The sequence below is a fragment of the Phocoena sinus genome, chromosome 3 (assembly GCF_008692025.1).
Source record: "Phocoena sinus isolate mPhoSin1 chromosome 3, mPhoSin1.pri, whole genome shotgun sequence".
NCBI classification, from domain to species: domain Eukaryota; kingdom Metazoa; phylum Chordata; class Mammalia; order Artiodactyla; family Phocoenidae; genus Phocoena; species Phocoena sinus.
The window spans coordinates 9539315-9561282 of NC_045765.1; the positions used below are offsets into that span (position 1 = coordinate 9539315).

The 21968-nt window shown below is 57.4% G+C and overlaps 1 protein-coding gene across 2 annotated transcripts; it reads right to left on the minus strand.

The window, feature by feature from the left end:
• Positions 1–1933: 1933 nt before the first annotated feature.
• On the minus strand, positions 1934–21961 carry NACC1 (nucleus accumbens associated 1). 2 transcript variants are annotated; one of them, XM_032625434.1, is made up of 6 exons: positions 21850–21961; positions 6794–7750; positions 6534–6707; positions 5836–5941; positions 5632–5729; positions 1934–5008 (listed from the first exon to the last, which is right to left on the minus strand). In XM_032625434.1, the coding sequence occupies exons 2-6, from the start codon at positions 7737–7739 to the stop codon at positions 4746–4748; spliced, it is 1587 nt and encodes a 528-aa protein (XP_032481325.1). In that variant the 5' UTR covers positions 7740–7750; positions 21850–21961; the 3' UTR covers positions 1934–4745. The 2 variants fall into 2 exon arrangements, with proteins under 2 accessions (XP_032481325.1, XP_032481324.1); XM_032625433.1 differs by lacking the exon at positions 21850–21961 and adding an exon at positions 20603–20778.
• Between the last annotated feature and the right edge of the window lie 7 nt (positions 21962–21968).

The following is a 21968-nucleotide window of genomic DNA, read 5'->3' on the forward strand; positions in this document are numbered from 1 at the left end:
CAATGGTTGGTATTTGGTGCAGAAAAGACTATTCTGGTTTATTTCTTGGATTTCACGATGGATAATTTTATCACCATCGAAATTCCAAACACTGATTCTTCTTGAGCTTTTGAAGTTCAGCCGAAACGTCTTTTGCTTGTTCTTTGTCTAAGGTAGGTAGGTGAGTCCCTTAGCTGTGGAACTGAGCTGTCACTTCCGAGGGGCCTCTGAGTACCACTAGGCTCCCTCATACACCTGGTCACTTCGATCCCTCTGTGATGCTTCACTCTAACAAGAAAGCATTTGTAAATTTAAGGGCTTTGCCATAGAGCCTTCCTGAGTAGGAGAAATGATTCCTATAAGCCAGGTAAACTTGTAAGTGCTGTGAATCTTAACTTATTGTCTTAGATGTTTCCATCTTGAGCATTATGTAATCAGGCATCAGGCCCACCCTTCTCAGTCGCTCATTTATACATTGTAAAGTGCTCTTAACAAGGATGTCTGTCGTTCCATTAGGCTGATTTGTCAAAGAGAACCAAATATGTTCAGATTATTTTTTTTGGTCGCACCATGTGGCTTTTGGGATCTTAATTCCCCAATCAGGGATCGAACCCAGGCCCCCTGCAGTGGAAGCGTAGAGTCTTAACCACTGGACCGCCAGGGAATTCTGCTCTCCCCGCCCCCCCCCCCCCACACACACTTATTTTTTAAATGCAAAACCACTACCACTAATGCTGTGGTTCAGGTTGTCTTGATCCATTCTACACGTCTTCCTGGGGTTAAAAAGATGTGCTTCTGGGAGTCTGACAGTGTTTCCACCTACCTGGGCTTGCCTACATGTTAAGACAGGCAGACTTCCTGTTACTTGAAGTGACTCTGGACCAGAGTCACCTGAGGATTTTTGTTGATGCTGCTGTTGGCTCCCCCAAACCCCTGCTTTCTGTTGGTTGAAGCTGGGCTTCAGGATTCCAGAGGGGGCTGGTCTTACTGAAGCATGCCCAAGTCACCCTGTGAATTGAGTCACCCTCAATCATCTGCCCCAAGGAAGTCTGGAGCTCCCTCCAGTCATCATGGGGTGGTGAGACCTGGACTGGGCGGAGATGTCCACCTCCCCAGCAAAGATCTTTTGATTTGATGGAATCCCTAAGGTCTGTCAGTAGTCTTCCCACACTACTTGAGACATCTCTGAATCAATGGGACCCTAGGGCACGTTGCATCTTTTCTATTTCGGTTGTTAGAACATTTTCCCACTCATATCCTCAGGGCCCTACAGCTCTTCCAGTTTTTTTTTTGTCTTTTGGCCACCGTGCACAGCATGTGGGATCTTAGTTCCCTGACCAACCCGTGCCACCTGCAGTGGAAGCGCAGAGTCTTAACCACTGGACCACCAGGGAAGTCCCTCTTCCAGGTATTTTCAACAACCACCGGCTGATTTTAGGCTTGCCATCCCGACTTTAGTGTTCCTTCTGACTTTAGTGCTCCTTCCAGACGCAGTGGCTCGGGACGGGGCGTTCAGGACACGTTTCTGGGGCTGGGAGTGTCAAATACCATGGAAGGGCAGCAAGTGCATCTGTAATACAGTTAATTCCATGGAGCAGCTGCCCTTCTAGCTTTGGAGGGGCTCCCGTGGGACGCCCATGCAGGATTTAGGGCCCACACGTGTGAGGGAAGAGCCTAGGGAGGGTGTTGTTTGTACATACTGGGGCAACCTGGAAGCTGCTGGAAGCTGTTTTCCCACCTAAAGAGGGCCCTCCCCTCAGGCCGACATTCTGAGGCATGACGTTTGGCATGGCCGTTCTGAGCACACCCCAAGCCGGGCCCCCACTGCATGTCAGTGTGAAGCCCTGGGGAATGGGGATGTCGCTCTGCGGAAGGAGGGGGGCCCTAGTGTGCAGCCAGCGTCCCTTCCTGGGCCCGCCACCCCGCGCCCCCAGTGAGCAGCTTGCAGCAGGGCTGTTACAAAGGCGTTTAGTTTATTCTCCTCATCAGTATCACTGATATTCTCATGGTTCACATTTCCCAGTGCGGCTCCTCTTCTTACAGTAGTTAATGTGCAATCTCACTTATGGGCCCGGGGAGGAGGGGCTCGGCCCAGGGCAGGGAGGGTGTTGGCACTCCACGCGGACAGGGCGGGTGGTCTGTCCTGCGTGAAAGAGACGTGGGTGAATGGGCGGCCGGGGAAGGTGGAGGGGGGCCCCCATAGTCTTTTTTGCGTTGGTCGGTGATCCTCCATTCATGTTCCTTCCTGGCTGCCCCGGGGGGTGGGGGGGTTGGGGGGGGTCCATGCAGCTCAGGGCAGGGCAGGGCCAGGGGAAGGGAAAGCAGGAAAAGCAGCAGGCCGCCCAAGAACGGGGAGGGCAGGGCGGGAGGGCGCAGGGGTGGCTCCTGGGGTAAGGCACAACCCTGTCTTTGGCTCTCCTGGTGAGGAGTTTCCTCCCCTGCGCCCCTGCCCAGCCCCTCTCCCCCGCCCCCTCCCCAGACCTATACACACAGTCCAGGGAGCCAGGGGCACCTCCTGGAGTCCCTGAAACAAGAGGGCTCTGCCACCCAACCCAGTGCTGCAGGGGCTCGGAGGAGGGACGGGGCAAGCCCCACCCGAGGACAAGGCGAGGAGGGGCTGGACAGGGGCCTGCCCAGGACAAGGGGGTGGGGAGGGAGAAGACCCCAGTCCCAGAGAGCTGGCCCCCGCTAAGGCCTGGAAGGAGGGGAGCGCCTGGGGACTCCTGCTTCCTTTGGGGGTCTGGCTGGAGCCCCAGCCCACCCCTCGGCCTTGGTCGGCCCGGCAGCTTGCCAAGTGACCAGGATATTGTGCTTTGGGATCTACGCTGGGGTGGGGTGTCGAGGCCAGGATGAGGGGGCAGGGGAGGTGCGACTAAGGTGCTTGTGCTTTAGCTGGGGCTGTCGACTCCCCCCCACGTACTCGGACCGGCTGAGGGCTAAGGTACTGGGGCTGGGCCAGGAAAGCAGAGCGCCAGGGCCCCGCTGGTCTGACCCCACCCCCACCCCCACCCCCCGGGCCCCTGGCAGCAAGCAGATGTCAGGAAGGACCCGCTCGGACCCGCTCCGCGCAGGCTGGCAGGGGCTCCTGGGGGGGGGGGGGGGGGCGGGCAGGCCTCCAGGTCAGATCCCAGTGGTTCAGCTGGCCACCACCCCACCTCCTGTAATCCCCTTGCCTTTGGAAAGAGAGAGGCTGCTGGGAGCAACGGGCTAGTCAGACTGCGGGGGAGACAGAGGCGGTGAGAACCAGGGCTAGAGACAAAAATGTGAAATTGCAAAGAAACAGACACCCGGCATGTGCGGGGGCGGGGGGGGGGGGGGGAAGAGAGTTAAAAAAACAAAAAGAACCCTCCGAGTTTACATGTAGAACTCAAAAAAAAAAAAACACAAAACCACTCGTGGAGCTAGGCCAAGGATAGAAAGAGAGGAATGGTAAAAGAAGATTCTGCAAACAATCTTTAACCATGAAGCGGACCCGGCCCTGCCAGGAGCTGGACTCAGCCAACTGGACAAACCAGGGACACCCTTGCAATGTAGCCCTTGGGGGGAGGCCCTGGGGTTGAGTGTGAGCCGCCCAGACCCACGGGAGCCCAGGCAGAGCGGGGCCTGGGGGGCCCCCCCTCGGCAACGCGCGCCCCCACTCCACACACACGCGCACATTCAGCCTGCCCCTGGCTCCCCACTCCGTCCTGCCTTCCACAGCCCCGAGGACCGAAGGGGACATCAGACACGGTCCCGTTGGTTTGAAAAATAAAAGGAATCTTATACTTCAATATTTCATTAGCTAAAAAAATGTTTTAAAAAGTATGTACAGGGGGTGGGGGCTGGGAGCCCTGCCGTGGGGGGTGGGGGTGGGGGAAGGGAGGGAAAGGCAGCAGCACCCCCCAGCCTGCTCCCCTGGGTTCCACCCCTGGTCCTACTGCCTCTCACATCTTCATCTGTTTAAAAGCAAAACTTCTACACACGCACACGCACACACACACACGCACACCCACACGCTTCTGCGAGCCCCGGAAACCTCTCCTATTCTCAGAGACCCTCGGTCTGCCCCCAAGGGCCCCCTCTCAGGACTTGCCCCTCTCAGGCCCCAGGGGGCTGGTGGCGGCAAGAGAGGCTGAGCACAGGTGGGGGAAGAGAAGGGCGCTGGGCCTGCCACCGCCCGCCACCTTAGGTCGGTCATGGAGTTTCTCTGAGCCTCAGTTTCCTCAGCTGTAAAACGGGCAGTCCTCACGGCCTCGCCTACCCCAGCCCCCAGGCGCAGGGACAGACAAGGGAGACAGGAAGGCGCTTTTGGAAACGTGGAAGCACTGGGAGGTGGTGGCGGGAGGGGTCCTGAGAACCCGGGGCCCCTGTGAGTCCCCAAGGGGCTGCAGTGGGGGGCGGAGGCTGAGGAATGCTCCGGCTAGGTGGCCCAGCGCCTGGGAAGGGGGTCTTCCCAAGCCCCCCAGGCCAGCCCCTCCCTGTGCCTGGCCTGGTGAGTGGGGAGACAGTTGCTAGGGGTTAGGAGAGGGGGAGCAAGAGCCCCCCGACTGTGCACGAGTGTGTGCTACAGAAGGCAACGCAGACCTCGCACCACCTGCCGTCCTCTCCCAGCCCGGATCCCTGATCGGATTGGGGTCAGGGGGTGGGACGGGGAGGCAGAGGGGCCAGGAGCATGCAGTGCCCCCCGCGGGTCCTGGGGAAGGACAGACAGTAGCTCGTGACCAAGATGGTGGGCGGGTGTGACAGGAGGGGGAGTGTGACAGCCCCGCGGGAGGGTCCGGTGGGGGTTACTGGAGGGCCTCCTCGGCCGAGGGGCCGGCCTCGCCGTCATGGCTGGCCGTCTCGAAGCCGTGCTCCACACCCATCATGTCCGGCTCTATCTTGCCCGTGTAGCTGATGAAGGTGGTGTACGCGTCACCCTCGGCCATAAGTGGCTTGACCTTGGGGATCCAGCTCTTCCTCACAACGCGGCGGGCATTGGTGCACATGTCGGCTGCGATGGCGTTCATCTCGCTCTCCTTGAAGTTGGGAGCAAAGTTCTGGCAGTAGTCTGTCCGGGCAGAATGGGTAGCTCATGCCGAGCGTGGCCTGGGCCTCCCACCCTCCCAACAGGCACTCAGCCCCCACGCTGCTCCTGAATCCCCCCCCCAGAACCATGGCACCCCTGAACCCCCCTTTGGAGCTGAGGAAACTGAGGCCTTGCGGACAGCACGCTAAACCACATCAGTGGGCCCAGGACTGACAGAGCTTGGCCATGCGTATGCGACGTGTGGATTTGATGCGGGATGGCCCAGTGCTCTTGAAAAACGTGGGTCATTTGCCATAATTCAGAAACTGGGAGATTCCACCTGAAAACCTAGACTTCCCTCCTGACAACTGGCTGAGGCCTGGCCACTTCATCACTCTGATGACCAGAATAAGTTTGAGACCCCCCCTCCCATAGGCTTCGTGGCTTTCCTTCAGTGTCCTACCCACCCCCTCAAGAAATCTCTAACCAAGAACCCTCTAACCAATCACAGCCCTCTTCCCAACAAGCCTAGACTGAACCTCAGAATCCTTCTTAATACCAAACCCTACCTACCCATCCATCAGGGCCAACACCAGAGAAAAGAACCACCTGCCCGCCCCAGACCTCCATCCCCCAATCCCGACTCCAGAAAGGTGGACACTTACACTTGACAGCGTGCAGGACGCGGCTATCCAGCGGTTTGCGGCTGGGGTTGTTACTGGAAGAGCGGATGCCGGTGCCACAGCTATTGGCCAGCGTGTTCCTGGGCGAGGGGCATGGGGGAGGGGAGTCAGGCCCCCTGTGGTGGTGGGGGGGGGGCATGGGGCACCCCATCCTCCCCCACATCGGGGCTCTGGCATGGGCCTCACCGGTCAAAGAAGGAGGCCAGGAGGCGCCGCAGCAGGACCTTGTGCCGCGTGCCCGCGCTGACGTGGCAGTTCATGAGCTGCGCCCTGGTGATATACACGTTGGTGCCTGGAGGGGGAGGGGGCGGAGCCAGAGGATGATGGGTGTCGGGGGCAAACCACCACGTTCCCCACTCGGCCAAGCCCCGTCCTGGGCCCAACCAAGACCCCCCCCCGCCCCCCGCCCCAACCACTCAACTTAGAGCATCCTCCTCAACACTCAGGAGAGGACAGAGACTGTGGCGCCACCATCCACGGGGCACCCAACGTGCCGGGGCCCTTGCCCACGAAACCACCAGCATCAGAAAGAACAGGCAGCAGATGCTCGCACCCTGACACCCTGAGTCCAAGGGCCAAATTCTTAACCACCGTGTTGATCAACCCTCAAACCACGCTATGAAGCCACTGATCTGCTCCCATGTGGCCAACAATGCTGGCCCACACTTACACCAGCCTCCGGGGTGGAAAGCTACAAGCCAGTCTTTGATTTGTATCAATGCAAAGAGGTGTCAGCTGCCCCAGGACACAGCCAGTGGGCGGCAGGGCTGGGGTTGGACCTTGAGCCTGGCTCCTAAGCACTGTGCTGCAGGCTGCTGGCCCAGAGGGCATCGAGGCCCAAGGTGGGGAAGGGGGAATTCAGGGAGCAAGTGAGGCCAGCCCACCTGTTACCAGCTCCAGCTTCTCAGAGGGGTCACCCTCATCGTAGAGCTTGGGGTGGCAGCGGTTGCCGATCTGGTTGATGAGCTCAGCAGGGAGAGACGCCAGGTCTTGCCGCACTCGGATGCGATTCCGGGACTCGGGGGCCACCTGCTCAGGGAGGGCCTCCACCTTCTCGGCTGTCAGGGGCGAAATTGGTGTGTTGGGGGCGGGGCCGGGGGCGGGGGCGAGGGGCCAGGCTTGGGGTTGTGGTGGGGCACCTCACCGGTCTGGCCGACGTTCATCATGCTGTACATGGTGTACATATTGCAGATCTGCCGGTACTGCTCGTCTGTGCCCTCCTCGCCCGCGTCCTCCTCCTCATCTTCCTCGTGGTAAGAGCCGGGGCTGTCGCTGGTGTAAGCGCTTGAGGTGCCCGGGCTGGTCCGCTCCGACGTGCTGGGCCCACTCACCACTCCGCCTGCCGCTGTTGCCACGCCCCCCGCCGGCTGCCCGGCCCCGGGCCCCCCTGCCACTCCGGTGGGCTGTGCTGCCGCCACCACCGGGGCCTGCTGGGGCGGCCGGTTGGCAGCCAGGTCCGGCGTGGAGAACTTGGCCATCTTGCGGCTGCCGTTGCCACTGCTGCCACCACTGGCCTCCTTCTGGCTGCTGTCCCACAGCCGCTTGGCCACGGGCGTGCACTGCACAGAGTCCGACTCCTGCTGCTCTGTCTTGACGCGAGACACGAGGGGCAGTGGGGTGCCGCAGGCCGGCCAGCTCGACGTCTGCGCCACAGGGCTCTGAGGCTCGGACGAGGGGGCCTCCTCGGCGTGCAGGCCCTGGGAGTCACAGCTGGGGGAGCTCACCTTGAGGAAGAACTCTGTGCCCTTCTCCATGATCTCCTGGATCTGCAGGAAGCCCGCTGTGTACATGAGCAGGAACTGGTCGCCCATGTTCATGCTCAGCCGGCCCGTGTAGCAGAAGCTGAGGATCTGCTGGAAGGACTGGGGCTGCACAGCCGCCGGCAGCTCCACCACCGCACTCCGGCTGCTGTTGAACAGGTCCCGGAAGTAGGAGCTGCTGGCGGCCAGCACGGCCCGGTGGGCCTTGAAGGCATGGCCCTTGACCACCACCGAGACATCACAGTACAGGCCCTGCAGCCGCTGCTCGTTGAGGCACTCCAGAATGCTGTTGCCGAAGTTCGGGATCTCCATCTGCAGGGTCTGGGCCATGGCGGCGGCGGCTGCGCAGGGGACAGGGAGAGACGGAGGGACAGGGTCAGATGGCAGACTCAGCCTGCTGCAGGGAGACACACGGGAGCGTGGACATCCACGTGGTGGAATTTGCCACGACTGTAAGAATCACAGGTGCCGCCCACTCCTGTCCCAGCATGGCCTTTCCTCTGTGACAGACTGTCAAATCAGCTAAGTCAGCTATAGGCCGGGGTGGCCTATGCCGTCCCTTTGCAGAAAGGAGGGCAAAGGCATACTTACACGTCTGGGCTTGAATATTAAATGAGATAACACAGTGAGCCCCCCGTGAGCATTAACCACCACTAGCACTACACACATAGGGTAACAGGCATAGAGACACCAAGAAGGCAGAGTCATCCGATTTTTCACACTGCGTTTGCAGTGCTGAGCACATGACCCTCAATCACCATTTGCTGAATGACTGAATGACCACTCGAGAAACCCTGAAACTGCATGAGAACATCACTAGTCATCAGGGTAATGCAAATCCAAACCACAATGAGACACCATTCCACACCCACTAGGCTGGCTAGAATAAGAAAGATAAGTATTGGTGAGGATGAGAAATGAACCGGAACCCTCCTACACTGCTGGTGGGAAGGTGAAATGGTGCACCTGCTGTGGAAAACCGTTCCTCAAATGGTTAAACATGAAGTTGCCATATGACCCAGCAATTCCACTTCTAGGAATTATTCCTGAGAAATGAAAACATATATCCACACATACACCTGTACGTGAATGTTTACAGCAGCACTGTTCACAATAGGCAAAAGGTGGAAACAACCCAAATGTCCATCAACGGATGAATGGATAAACAAAATATGGTCAATCCACAATGGAATACTACTCAGTCATAAAGAGGAATGCACTACTGCTACATGCTACAACTTGGATAAACCCTGAAAACATTATGCTAAATGCAAGAAGCCAGACAAAAAGACCACATATTATAGAATCCCATTTATATGAAACGTCCAGAACAGGCAAATCGATGAGACAGAAAGCAGATTAGTGGTTGCCTGGGGCTGGGGGTGCTTGGAGGATTAGGGGAGTGTGAGCAAACAGGTGCAGGGTTTCTTCTTGCCCTTGTGAAAAATGTTCAGAAATTGTGGTGATGGATGCACAACTCTGAATATACTAAAAACTCCTGAACCTGTACACTTTAAACGGGTGAACTGCTTGGTATATGCATCTCAATAAAGCTGTAAAAGGAAGAAAGAAACCATAAGACTAATGTCCTTTGTGTAGAACTGGGGACGAGACTTACCATGTACATTCTTAGGGTCTTTTTTGGCCACACTACACGGCTTGTGGGATCTTAGTTCCCTGACCAGGGATTGAACCCAGGCCCTTGGCAGTGAAAGCTCAGAGTCCTAACCGCTGGACTGCCAGGGAATTCCATCTTAGGGTCTTTTAAATTTTGAACCTGGTGAATGTATTGCCTATTTACAAAAGTAAATAATATTTAAAATAAAGTGTGTGGGACTTCCCTGGTAGTGCAGTGATTAAGAACCTGCCTGCCAGTGCAGGAGACACGGGCTCAAGCCCTGGTCCGGGAAGATCCCACATGCCATGGAGCAACTAAGCCCGTGCACCACAACTACTGAGCCTGCGCTCTAGAGCCCGTGAGCCACAACTACTGAAGCCTGCGCGCCTAGAGCCCATGCTCTGCAACAAGAGAAGCCACCGCTCGCCTCAACTAGAGAAAGCCTGCGCACAGCAACAAAAACCCAACACAGCCAAAAATAAAATAAATTTTAAAAAATAAAATAAAAAAATAAAGTGTGTGAAATCACACCACAAACAATTCACCCCAAAGTGCTTGAGGGGTGGGTGGAGAAAGAAATGTGAATTTAAGGAACTGCACGAGATCCTGCTCAGGGAGCCCACCCCCATCCTGACCTGTGAAGTACCACCTGGGGGGCCCTGGCACCTCTCAAATGTGTGACCTTCTGCATCAGAGCCTATTCCATCAGTGCATGTTCCAACCCAGGAGGAAGAACTGGTCGGGTGAGGACAGCATGTCTGATGCTCTGGGGGTAATCATAAAAGGGCTCTGAGGGAAGATATGGCTTTACAAGTGCCCCCATTGGTAAAACTGAGTCCCCTGCCATTCTATAGTTGTGGAGGGCAGTCGTCCTGAATGGGCAGGTATGGGTAAGAAGAGAGGCCTGAGCAGAGTGTCAGGCTGGTGAGAAGAGGAAAAAGGTGAAGAGTGTGTGCAAAGGCCCTGAGGCAGGAAATAACTAGAGCCCCCAGCTGTCCGTCTCTCACTCCCATGTTAGCTCTCATGCATCTTTCAGTTTTTTTTCTTTAACCAGTCTATTCTAAGCTGCCTCGATGGGCTGAGGATTGGGGATGCAGTGAAGACTTGGGCCCTACCCAGGTTCATTCAGAAAGGGCTACCTGGAGGAACACAAGGGGCCATGTGCCCATGGGCTCAGAGGTGCACTTCAGGGCAAGGGTGAGTCCTGGCTCCCCCAGATCTGTCTGGGCACTGAAATCCATGATTCCCCTCTGCTATACCCTCCTCTTCCTCATCAAAATCATTGTCGCCACCGTGAAAAACAAAAAGGCAATCAGGAGGGGGAGGCAGAGACAGGGAAATCCTAATTAGACGGCAGCATGCACGTCCCAGGAGGTCAAACCAAGGGCCGGACAGGCTAGGAGCTGGTGCTTCAGTTTCCCCTACCGCCTCATTCAGAGCTGGGCCTCTGAATGAGGCGGTAGGGGAAACTGAGGCACCAAGAGGAGGCAAAGGATAGAGCCCAGAGAGCCTCCTCCAGGGCCCTGGTAGCCCTGACCCACCTCCCCAGGCTGCCAAACTGAAGACCCCCCGGGTACTAGGGCCCAAGTGACCAGGGCCGAGGCAGCCAAGGAAGAGGCTGCCTGGCCTCTAGTCCCTGGAGGGGTGCTCTAGACCCCTGGCTTGGAAGGCTTACACCCCAAGGGGGAGGACCAAGGCAGGACATGCATGCGGTGGAGCTAGAGTCCCTCAGACCTGGGTTCTGCTGCTAGCCCCACTCTGAAGCTGCATGACCTCAGGCCAGCCGCTCACCTCTCTGTGCTTCAGTTTGTTTCTGTGTAAAATGGGGAGGTATACATCCAACCCACCCGATGGACTGCAAGGTGCTGGGGACATAGTCCTGAAGAGGACTGGCTGTGCCCACATGTAGCTCACTGTCTAGTGAGGAGCCCCAGGGCATGATTTTAGTTGGGGTGAGTGTGTCACTGAGTGAGCGAGGTAAAGATGGGGAGATGGAGAGAGCAACCAACAGTCCTGGCCAGGAAGGAGCCAGTGTGGCTGGAAAGCGGCACAGGGTGTGGGACAGGTGGGCCCTGGCCTGGTGAGGATGAATGTCTGAGAGTGAGCAATGGGAAGCCCGGAGCAAGGGAGACTGGGCCCAGACCAGCTTTGGGAGAATTCCCAGCATCAGCGGCGGGGACAGAGAGAAGGGGGTGAGTGACTCAGGAATGAGCCTCTACGGGAGACAGGGTATTGTTTTAAAAGTTGTAGACAGGGGACTTCCCTAGCAGTCGAGTGGTTAAGACTCCATGCTTCTACTGCAGGGGGCACGGGTTCAATCCCTGGTTGGAGAACTAAGATCCTACATGCTGCATAGCGAAGCCAAAAAAAGGTTGTGTAGATAGGTACTCCTCCAAGGAGACTGTCAACTCCAGAGGGGGCAGGCATGCTGGCAGATTTGTTCACGATTAGCTCATCAGAACAGAGAGAGGCGGTCAATAAATATTTGTAAACGTGTCAAATAGTGTACTAAGGCAGGAATAGACTGCTCCTGTCTGGGAAATGGCAGCTGCGGGGTGGGGGTGGGGGAAGCATGAGGGAACGGGGGGAGGGGGCTGAGGCAGTACACATATGGGTGTGGATGCTTCTGGGGCTACGGAGGGCGTTGCAAAGTGTCCTCCTTAACTGTGCTCGGTGTGCCGGACACTGTTGCGCGCATTTCCGGAAGGCTACCAAACTGCTCACAGCACTCCACAGTGAAGGCTAGCAGGGCCCCACTTTGTGGGTGGTGATCACAGCACCGCCCTGCCCCGTCCCAAGCAGTGGGACTTCAGGGCCTGACCCCTCAACGGGAATTGGTGCAGGATGGCTTTGTGGTGAGCGTTCAGCATGGGGGCGATAAGGTTCTCAACAGGAGGGAAAAGAGACGCAAGGAGGAGGGCTCCCGAGGGCGAGAGCCAACCTGACATTCAGTCTGGGGTCCCCAGGCCTCGTGAACCCCATGGGGCCTCAGAGCCCAGCACCCAGGGCTTTGAAGCCTTCAATTAGCAATGGCGGGGCGGGGGGGGGCACAACTTATGCAAAAGGCTGATGCAATCCGTGCACAGGCACGCACCCTCTGCAGTGACAGGGAGTGGGGTGCTAGGCCTGCCTCGCTGCCCCTGTAAGTAGGACAGGGTATGGGGTGGGGGAGGTGGAAGAGGCCACTGGAGACCACTAGAGACCCACCCCTGGATCGTGGCACCAATCCAGGCTGCCAGACTCAGAAGAACAATGGCCGGTGGTCCTGCCCCTCACCTACACCAGCTGTGAGGGAGGAGCCACGGAGCCAGATCAGGCTTCCAGAGGAAACAGGTCGAAAGCAGCTGGCGCTCGGCCTGGGTCACCTGCTGGTTGGGAAGTGGTAGGATGGAGAGCCGGGGTGAGGGTGGGGGGCGGTGCGGTTCTCTAAACCAGCCAACAGTTCTGTCCTCACCAGCCCGAGCCCCTCGCCTGTACTGCACGGTTCCCCTCAGCCAGACCCTTACCCAAGCTGTGCACCCTGCCCGGAGGACCCTTCTCCTCCCACTACCCGCATCTTCCTCATTCACCCTCAGCTGCCCCGTGCTCTGAGAACTCACCAGACTGGAGAAGATGCCCTCTTCGGCACTCCCCGCAACCCCCAAGCCACAGGGCCCTTATGCTTACCTCTGAGAACATTAAATCCCACTTGACTATAATCTCCCCAGGGGCAGAAAACCGTATTTGAATTCTCTCTCCTCACAACTTGGCACATGAGCCGGCACATCTTCTGGGGTGCCCAGATCCCCCTGGAGGGAAGGGGCGGCCCCCAGACCCACACAAGGCCAAGGGGACCCTTCCATCGCTACTCCTGGCCCCGGAAGAGGGTGGGTTTCCTGACAAGACGCAAGGGCACGACACAGGGTTTCCATGACCTCTCAACAGTCACTCAACAAATATTTGCCAAGCGCCTTGCCTGGGGCAGGAAGTGCCCAGAGCCTGGGGCAGGCCACCACTAAGACAAGGCCCTGCCTCCAGAGCTCATGGTCCAGGGAGAGACACGACCATTCATCCAGGGTCACACGGATCAACGAGCTGCAGGGCCGAGCCTCTGACCTCACCCAGAGGAGGGGACACTGGAGCTGAGATCTGGGGGGCACAAGGGGGTGGAGGTGGGGAGTGATCTAATGGGGCAGTGGTGGGCTGGGAGCGTGGCCCTCAAGGAACCAGGAAGGTGTGCAGAGCCCCAAGGGAGAAGCAGGCACGGCCCTTCCAGAAACCAGAGGAAGGCAAAGCTGGCTCTGGGCTCAGTCTTTAGTCTGCTTCTCTCCTTGGGGGATCACACCCAGTCTCAGGGCTCTGCTGTGGACTAAATTGTGTCACCCACCCCAATTTCTAAGTTGAAGTCCTAATCCCCCGTGTGGCTGTATTTGGAGACAGGGTCTTATTTGAAGGTAATTAAGGTTAAATGAGATCATAAAAGTCGGGCCCTAATGCAACAGAACTCTTTGTCCTTAGAAGAAGAAGAAGAGAGATTTCTCTTTCTCTCTCCAAGCGCAGACACTAAGGGCCACATGAGCACACTAGAATCCAACCAGAACCTGACTGCGCTGGCATCTTAGACTTCCAGCCCCCAGAACTGTGAGAAAATGTCTGTTGTTTAAGCTGCCCAGTCTATGGTATTTTGTTATGGCGACCCAAGCAGACTAAGACAGGCTCAAAACACCATCTACTTGGACCTCCCTGGAGATCCAGGGAAGTCAAGACTTCATGCTCCCAATGCAGGGGGCACAGGTTTGATCCCTGGTCAGGGAAGATCCTGCATGCCGTGGCCAAAACCAAACAAACAAACACCATCTACTCACCCCACAACTCCCTCATGGAGCCCCTGGCCTGGACCTCCCCTTGGACGGCAGACTTGCACATACCCCACATGCCCACACAATGCACCCTCAGCTGAGCCCTTCTCCCCTCAAGCCTGCTCTGGCTGCAGTGCACACAGGCTCTATCTAGCCCTCCTTGCTTGGGTGAAGAGCCTAGGATTCACACCTCCAATTTCTTCAACACCAGTTCTCACCACCTGGGCCCCTACGATGTGTATGGGGGCCCTGCACAGTAAGGACTGCCTGCTCTCAGACCTCTTACAAGGCAGGCCCCAAGACGGTCACAGCCCTTCATACTCTCCTGATCACCTATCTCAGATTTCCAAAGACAGCCTTTGCCAACCCCGATTCCTCCGGCCACTTCTGCTTCATTTTTCCTCCTTGGCACTTCCCACCATCTACCAACCCGATGTGTCCTTGGCTTTGTGTCAGCTCCACCGGGGCAGGGCGACTGCCTGTCTGGTTCACACTACTATGTCCCCTGCCCCCTACAACTAGACGGGCACACAGTGGACACACAATCGTTGTTAGCGGAATGAATGAATTATTTCTGTTACTTCCAACTACACTCCCCTTTTAGTCGCACTGTGACTAGAACAGAGTGGGACTTGGAAGAGGTCTCTGAGGCTGGGCAGGGGTGCCACCCGCACCGCAGTGGGGGCCGCCGGGGCCAACGCAGAGGGTGCTGCTCAGACAGACACCCTCCTCTGGCAGCCATAGCAGGTGGGTGGCTTGCAGTCAGGGTCCCACTTGGGGCTCAATGTAACTGAACTTGGGATTCCCACTGACTGCTGTCCTACTGCCGGATCCCGCTAGGGTGCGGCAGGCTTGAAACGGAGGTGCTTGTGTTGCAGTGCAATTCCTAGGGGTGGAGACTGCCAGCTCTTTGAGGGAGCTCCGAGTACCCCAGCCAGCAGTGGCTGGGGGGCAGATCTGTGTCTGCCTCACCAAGGACTGTCTTTTCTGGCTGCCTTTCCAGGGAAGTGGTGAGCTGCCCATTGACATGTAAGCTGGTTAAGGGAACCCACTAACTCCAAGCATAAGAAGGACAGAGGCCCCTGGAAAGCCCCACAATCCTTCACCCAGCTCAGCATGAGGTCAGAGTGACAGCTGGGGGCAGGAAAGTGGCACACCCCCCAGGCTGCTCCGAGTGCATTCCTGGCCCAAAGCCATTCGGACCCTCTGCAGGAGGCAAACTGGAAGGTAGTTTAGGCAAACATTATCTAGTGAAGAACAAGGCGATACCCGATTGTACAGATCTTTCTAAGGTACGTGCACATTTAATTCATTTTCTTTTTCCCTGAAAAGCTCCTGTCAACTCCACAGTGGGTGACAGGATTAGCACCGGTTGGTGGCATGGACGTTGCCCCTACTGTACACCAGCACCCGATGAGGGCTCAGCTATTCCTCTCACCAGTTTCTGAGGAAGAAATGAGTCTTCCTGCCATTTTACAGATGAGGAGAGCAAGGCCCAGGATGGCACCCAGGCCACGTGGCTCCTGTCCAAGAATCAGGAGATAATGGCAGTTGGGGCTCCCTGACCACGGCCGGCCCAGGCTGCACTCATCTTCCGCATGGCCCTGCTGCTCCCTGTGGCAGGCGGCCACCACAGCTAGACCCATTTCATGACTGGGAAAACTGAGAAACCAGAGCTAATAAGGGAAGCCGAGACCCGAGCTGGGGTCTGCTGCCCACCTGAGGCCCCAACCCAAGGGTTCTGGGTGCTGCTATTCCCGCTCCCCCTCAGAGGCCTTCTTCTTTCCCCCAGCCTCCCCCAGCTACTCTCTACTCCTCCTCCCCTCACTGCCACCTCCGGGAAAGAGCAATCCAGCCTGCTGCCTCTCCTCCCTCTCCCCTCCCACTCTCTCCTCGAAGTCCTCAGCAATCTGGCTTCTGCCTGCAGCAGCGCCTAAGAGAACCCGGCCAGGCCCCACCCCCTTCCCACTCTGACCTCAAGCCCACCTTTGGGAGTTACCTCATACTCCCGGTGTGCCTCCAGACCCAAGGACAAGGGGGCGGGGCAGCAGCTGCACAAAGGGTGGAGGGAAGTGCAAAGGCCCTGAGGTGACCTTGGGGAGGCTAACACAAAGGAGGCTGGGCGTTACTGGGGATGGGTCGTGGAGATGTGCTTGGAGACCCTGCAGGGCCTTGGCAGGACAAAAGAATCAGAATCCTGTTTTACTAGGCTCAAATATCCCTTACAAAGCTTCCCCGCTTAGAATTACGCTTTCCTTCCTCAACGCTCCCAGAAAACGTTTATCTGTACTAGTGCTTACCACCCCCCACGTCAGTCTTTCCCAACTATAAAACAAGCAGCCGCCTCACAAGGCTGTTTTAAGGATTAAACCGCCTTAAGGTAACACAGGTAGGTAGGCTGGTGCTGACTTTGCAGTCAGTGCTCAGCTGCTATTATTAGTTATGTTCCCTTCTGTCTGTCCCCCTAGCCCCTCACAGGACTGCAAACTCCCTGACAGCAGCAGAGGCATCTTATACCGCTCACCATCTCCCAGAACCTTAGGCCATTTCATGAGCTATCAGGCCATACTTACTGAGGGCTCCCTGCACTGCCTTCCCAGCACCGGCTGATCACACCCCAGACACCAACGTCTCACATGACCCTCCCAATAACCACGCAGCGGGGAGCCCCAACTGAGGCCCTGCTGCCACTGGGGCCAGATCATCCGCTGTGGTGGAGGCTGCCCTGTACATTATATGATATTGAGGAGCATTCCCGGCCTCTACTGTGACAGCTGTGACAACCAAAAATGTCTCCAGACATTTCCCAAGCATCCCTTGAGGGGGGCAGAATCACCTCTGGTTGGGAACCACTGCAGCGCAGGTATGCCTGCTTGTCCCCACTTATCAGATACTTAAACTGAGGCGCCAAGGCCACAACGTCTGCCCAGGGTCTCCTGGCTGAGCAAGGTGGCGCTAACAGTGGAATCTGACTCTCCACTACACCACATTTGCTCACCTTTACCCACCCTCTGCTTAATTCAGTCATGGTCCTCACAGAGGGCCCTCGGATCTCTAAGGATGCTGAGACCTTCACATCCTGTCTATCCCGAGGAGACAGGGGCAATGATCACAACCAGATACTGGACACAACGAGACAGCCACCTGTTCAGTCCCACCTCACAGCCTCTGTGGCTCAGAAGGCTCTTCAGGAGGAGACAGAGGGATGACACTCTTGGCCAAGGGGACCCAGGAGCAGAGGCAGGGAGGCGGGGCTGCGTGCTCACGCTAGGCATAGGCTTAAGTGATTTACAAATGGGTGAAAGTGCTCAGAGCAGCGTGACACCCAGGAAAGGGACGGGATTGATGAGAGGCAGGGAGGACCCAAGAGAAGCAGCAGAGGCTGGTGCAAACACCACCTCCGTGTCTTCAAGGCCGGCTCACCTTTGCCTCAAATGCTGTAAGCCCCACCTGAACCTGGCAGGCCCTCCTCCACCACAGTCTCTGGCAGTGACACTGATGAGCCGGGTCAGACTTTCCTGGACCAACCCGCAACCCTCTCCAAACCCCATGCCTCCAGGCTGACCTCCATGACGGGTCCTGCCAAACTGACCAAAACTCATTTCCTTGCAGCCCTGTGCCAGAACCTGCTGGGGCTCCCCACTGCTTGGCCGGGGCATCAGATTTTAGAAGGCCTTGGATGTAGGCCAAGGGGTCTGGACTTGCATCTGGGGGCGATGGGGGGGATCCAGGACACCCTGAGATCAGACGCTTCTTTTCTGGGAACAGCACTAAGGGTCTCTTATCTCCACACTAGGGTCACCCTTCACTCCTTCCCTCATGAAGACAAAATGTTTAGAGCACTTAGCAGGAGCCTGGCACATGCTAAATAAAGGCTTTCAATGTGTTGTCCTGTCTGCCTAGAACATTCGCCCCTCCCTGCCGCAGCTCCCCCACCAGCAGGCTGATCTCTTATTATTCAGAGCTCAGCTCGCCTGGAAGCCTTCCCTGACCACCCAAATCTAATGCTTTCCACCCACCCCAGCACATCACTTCACTTGGTTTTACTATATTCATGAACGTGGGGATATCAGAAATGAGCTTGATCATTTGTTTGTCTGAGGTCAGTCACCTTCAGACAAACCTTTGTCTAACCGTCACTAGAAGTTGCTCAGAGCAGATCTAGGAGCTGCTTTTCAGGGCTGCTCCCCGGGCCCCAGCAGGGAGTTGGCACCCATGTGAAATCAAACTGTCCCAAGGGTCCCTTAACTTGTTGCTCTCGCCTGCCAGGCTGTTTTGGCCTCCTCTGGCGCCCCAGGTCTGGGCACCCTAAATCCTCACAGAAAAGCAATTATTAAGAGTGCTTTCTCCAGCTCCAGGAACAGGCTCAGACTCACTGCCCCCTTCTCTGCCATCACACACAGCGGCCAACTCCTACCAGTCTCTGCCCCCGTTCCAGCTCTATGACTGGAGGCAGCTGTGCCCAATCCTAAGTACCCAGCCCGGCGCCCCGGCCGAGGCCCCAGGCTGCGCCACGGCAGCCAGCCTCAGCCCAACCAGGCAGGGGGAAGACTTCTTTACATGGGGCTGCTGGCCCAGTTTCTACCCCTCCCAAAACCAGGAGGCCAGCCAAAGAGGGGAGCAGGGCCGAGCCCAGGTGGGGGCAGTTCTAGGAACTACAAGGAGATTGGGGGAAGGGAGGGAATGAGGTGACAAGCCATCATTAAACCCAGATCTAGCTGATACCACTCGACCCAGCAGTTTGTGGTTCCTGCCTCAGGTACTGAGGCTCCCAAGTCAACGTTCCCAGGACACATTGGTAACAGCTTTGCAGCTAGCCCAGAGAGAAGGAACAAAAGCAGGGGTGGTCTGACTGGGGACCAAACAGAGGGAAAGATAAACCAGGAAAAAAAGCAAAAATCCAGCTCCAGAGCCAGGTTCCATCCTCATAACCACCTCCCTCTGCCAGCCCACAGCTCTGTGACCCCTGACCCCTTGGCTCCCATTATAACAGGGACGACCTTGCCTCTGGGGAAAAAAGCTTCCACTGATCTGGCTCCCTGGGACACCAGCAAAACTGTCCACAAGGGATGGGCAAGAGAAAAGTCCTGGACAGAGAATTCCCACCAGGGAATCCAGAACAGTGGGCTCTTCCAGTCACGCCCCTAAAAGGCCAGCACCAGGGGACTGCGGGCTGGGGCGGAGGGTCAGTCAATCCCAGTCTGCCACTGTCTAGCTGTGGGACCTGGGACAAGCCATGGGGCCGCGGCTTCCTCCCCAGTACCATGAAGAAGGCCTAAGTTGACCTGGTGGTGGTGAGCAATCCATGAGCTCATCTAACCAGCAAGCTCAGCACAGGGCCTGCCCCAGGAAGAGCACTGCAGAGGCAGAGCCCTGGGACCCGGAGCGCCAAAGGCCTGGGCCAGGGTGTAGGTGCCTGGTTTGATCCCTTTCTTGGTGACCTGCCTTCCCCCCATCAGGAGCCTTCAAGACACAATGAACAGAGCTTTGTATGCTCACCTCCCAGTAACTCACCTGCGGAGAGCTGGTGCCTGAAAAGTAGTGAGGTCCCAACCCCTAGGCTTGAGCCTCAAGACTCTGGTCACAAAAAGTGGGGAAAGAATCTTAGGACCCTAAGATACTCAGATAACAGGAGCTGGGCTGCCTCCCTACAGATATATGGGGTGGGGGTGGGCAAAAGGGTGGTAAACAAGATGCCCGAGCTAGGTGTTCCAGACTATTTCCCAAGCTGCCCACACAAACGCCCACCTGGCGGGCTAGCACCTTGGAGCAGCCAGCAGAGGCTTGCCCAAAGGGTATGTCAGGACCCAGAGCCTGAGATAGGCAGGGATGAGGTGTGAGAAAGAAAAAACCCCTCAGATTTGGCCCCAAGCTAACACCTGGACGGGGAAGGGGGGAGGGGGTGCCCCTTGGCACTTGCCTTTTGATCACACTAGTTTCTCCGGACCTGCTCCCACATCCCCACTAGCCTACCTAGCGCAAAGGCTCGGCCTCCCCCGGACTCCCAAAGCTCCTACAGTAGTTCCTCAACCTACCTGATCGCCTCCGTATCAGGTCCTCGCCACCCCCTCCCCACTCTCCGGACTGAAACCTCATGTGACCCCTGCAAACATTTCAGGGATCTCCTCCTAACCGCCCCCACTAGAACTAACTCCGCCCACACCCACCCTGCCCCACTTCCTGGGCTTCTCCTCAACCGCCCCCAGGCCTGTAACCTGACCCACCTCCTCCAGCGCCCCGACTGTACCTGCCAGCCCGGCCCCTCCCCGCCCCCCCTCGGGGCCGTTTCCCTCCGGCCAAGCCACTCTCCCCTCCTCCCCCATTCGGCCGGCCCAAAGCCCGACTCCTCCTCCCCCTCCCCCTCCGGTCTCCCCGGCGCCTCCTCACTTTTCCTCCACCGGCCCTCCCTCCAACTTCCCGGCCCCCAGCCACCGCTGCACCTGCCCGGGCCTGGTCTCGCTCCCCTCTCGCGGGGAATGACAGAAGGAGGTCTGGGCCCGATCCCGACGCCCCCAAGCTCCGCGGCCCGGCCCGGGGCTGGACGCTCAAGGCCCCTCGCGGGGACCGGGACTCTCTCGGCTCGGGCCGGGGCACAGTGCAGGCTGCTAACCAGGTTCCTCCCCGGTCGGAGGAGGCCCCCATGTCCTCCCCCCCTCAACCCTTAGCCGGACCTCGGATGCCCTCCGGCCGTCCCGGCGAAAGGAGGCCGGAACCGGGCCTGGGGCGGGCCGCCTCACCTGCGCCGTGGCCGCGCTCCGGGGGCTCCCGGCGAGCTCCGCAGCGGCGGCTGGGGCCGGGCCTGGGCCCGGGGCGCGCCCCCCTGCGCCGGGGCCTCGGCGTCCGCCTCCGCGGCCTCCGCGGCCTCCGCTTCAGCAGCAGCGGCAGCCGCGGCGGCCATTCATTGTGGGCCAGGCCGCCCCAGCCGAGCGCCGAGCGAGCGCAAGGCGCGCCGCCGCCGCCGCCGGGCCGGGGAGGGGCGGCCGTGGCCCCGCCCACGCACCGCCCCCGGTGCCCGCCCCCGAGGCTAGGCCAGCCGAGCGCCGAACGCGCCCCTTCTCTCCTCAGTCTCTTCCCTCGGCCCCTCGGAATCCCTGTCTGGACCTTGGCTCTGCTACAGAGTTCGAGTCCCGACCTCGCCACCATCTAGTCCCGCGACCTTAAACAAGTCGCTCTGCCTTTCGGAACTTTACTTTCCTGTAAAAACGCAAACAATAATATCTGCTGTTTATTGTGCCAGGGACTGTTTTAGGTTCTTTACGGGATTATCTCGTTTAAACTTCACAGTAATATCTTTAGGTAGGAATTATTTTATAAACACACACACACACTTTATAGAAAATAAGAAAGGGAGGCAGAGAGAGATGAAGAAACCTGCTCCAGGTCACACAGCAAGGAAGTGGTGGCGGGTGCCAGGATTCAAAACCGGGCCCAAGAAGAAACAATAAAAGTTAACACTTGTCCGATGCTTATGCGACGCCAGATTCCATTCTAAGCATTCTACCTGCACTAACTCGTTTAATTCTCATCACAACTCAATAACGAACGTTAAAAAGTTCTGCCCATTTTGCAAATGGGTACATATAAGCAGAGAGCATTAAGAACAAGTAGGAAGGCAAGCTGGGGCTGGAACCAGTCAGTACCGACACCACGGTCTCCTTTCCTACACCGGTTAGAACCTTCTGAGGGTTTGCTATGTGAGAGAGCCTACTTTGCACATTTTCCAGGCATTCTGTCGTTTAATCTCTGCTCTATCTTGGAAGCTAGGGCTCTTATTTAACAGGTAAGGAAAGTGAAGCCCAGAGAGTTTAAGTAACTTGTCAAGAGCATGTGGTAGGACTGGGATTCAAACGCAGGAAATCTGATTCCAGAGTCTGAGTTATTCCCTCAGGGTGCCCTGACATACTGTGTTTACAAAACCCAGCACACAGGAGGCGATCAATAGGTGTCGGATTTCTCCGCTTACCGCCCCTTTTCTGAGTCTCACCTTCCTCATCCGTGAAATGGGGCTAGTGTGGTGTCCCCTCCCAGGGGAGCCGCAGTGATTAAGGCCGTCACACAAGACTTTCAGCGCTTTCCGCCGTGCATTTTGATCCCAGCTGCCCA

Excerpts from the sequence above, each read along its gene's own strand:
- NACC1 (XM_032625434.1), bottom strand. The coding sequence starts at position 7,739 with ATGGCCCAGACCCTGCAGATGGAGATCCCGAACTTCGGCAACAGCATT. Across the intron at positions 5,730-5,835 it reads CTGGCCTCCTTCTTTGACCG|GAACACGCTGGCCAATAGCT; the intron begins GTGAGGCCCATG and ends CCCCTCGCCCAG. Across the intron at positions 5,009-5,631 it reads CGTCCTGCACGCTGTCAAGT|ACTACTGCCAGAACTTTGCT; the intron begins GTAAGTGTCCAC and ends CTGCCCGGACAG.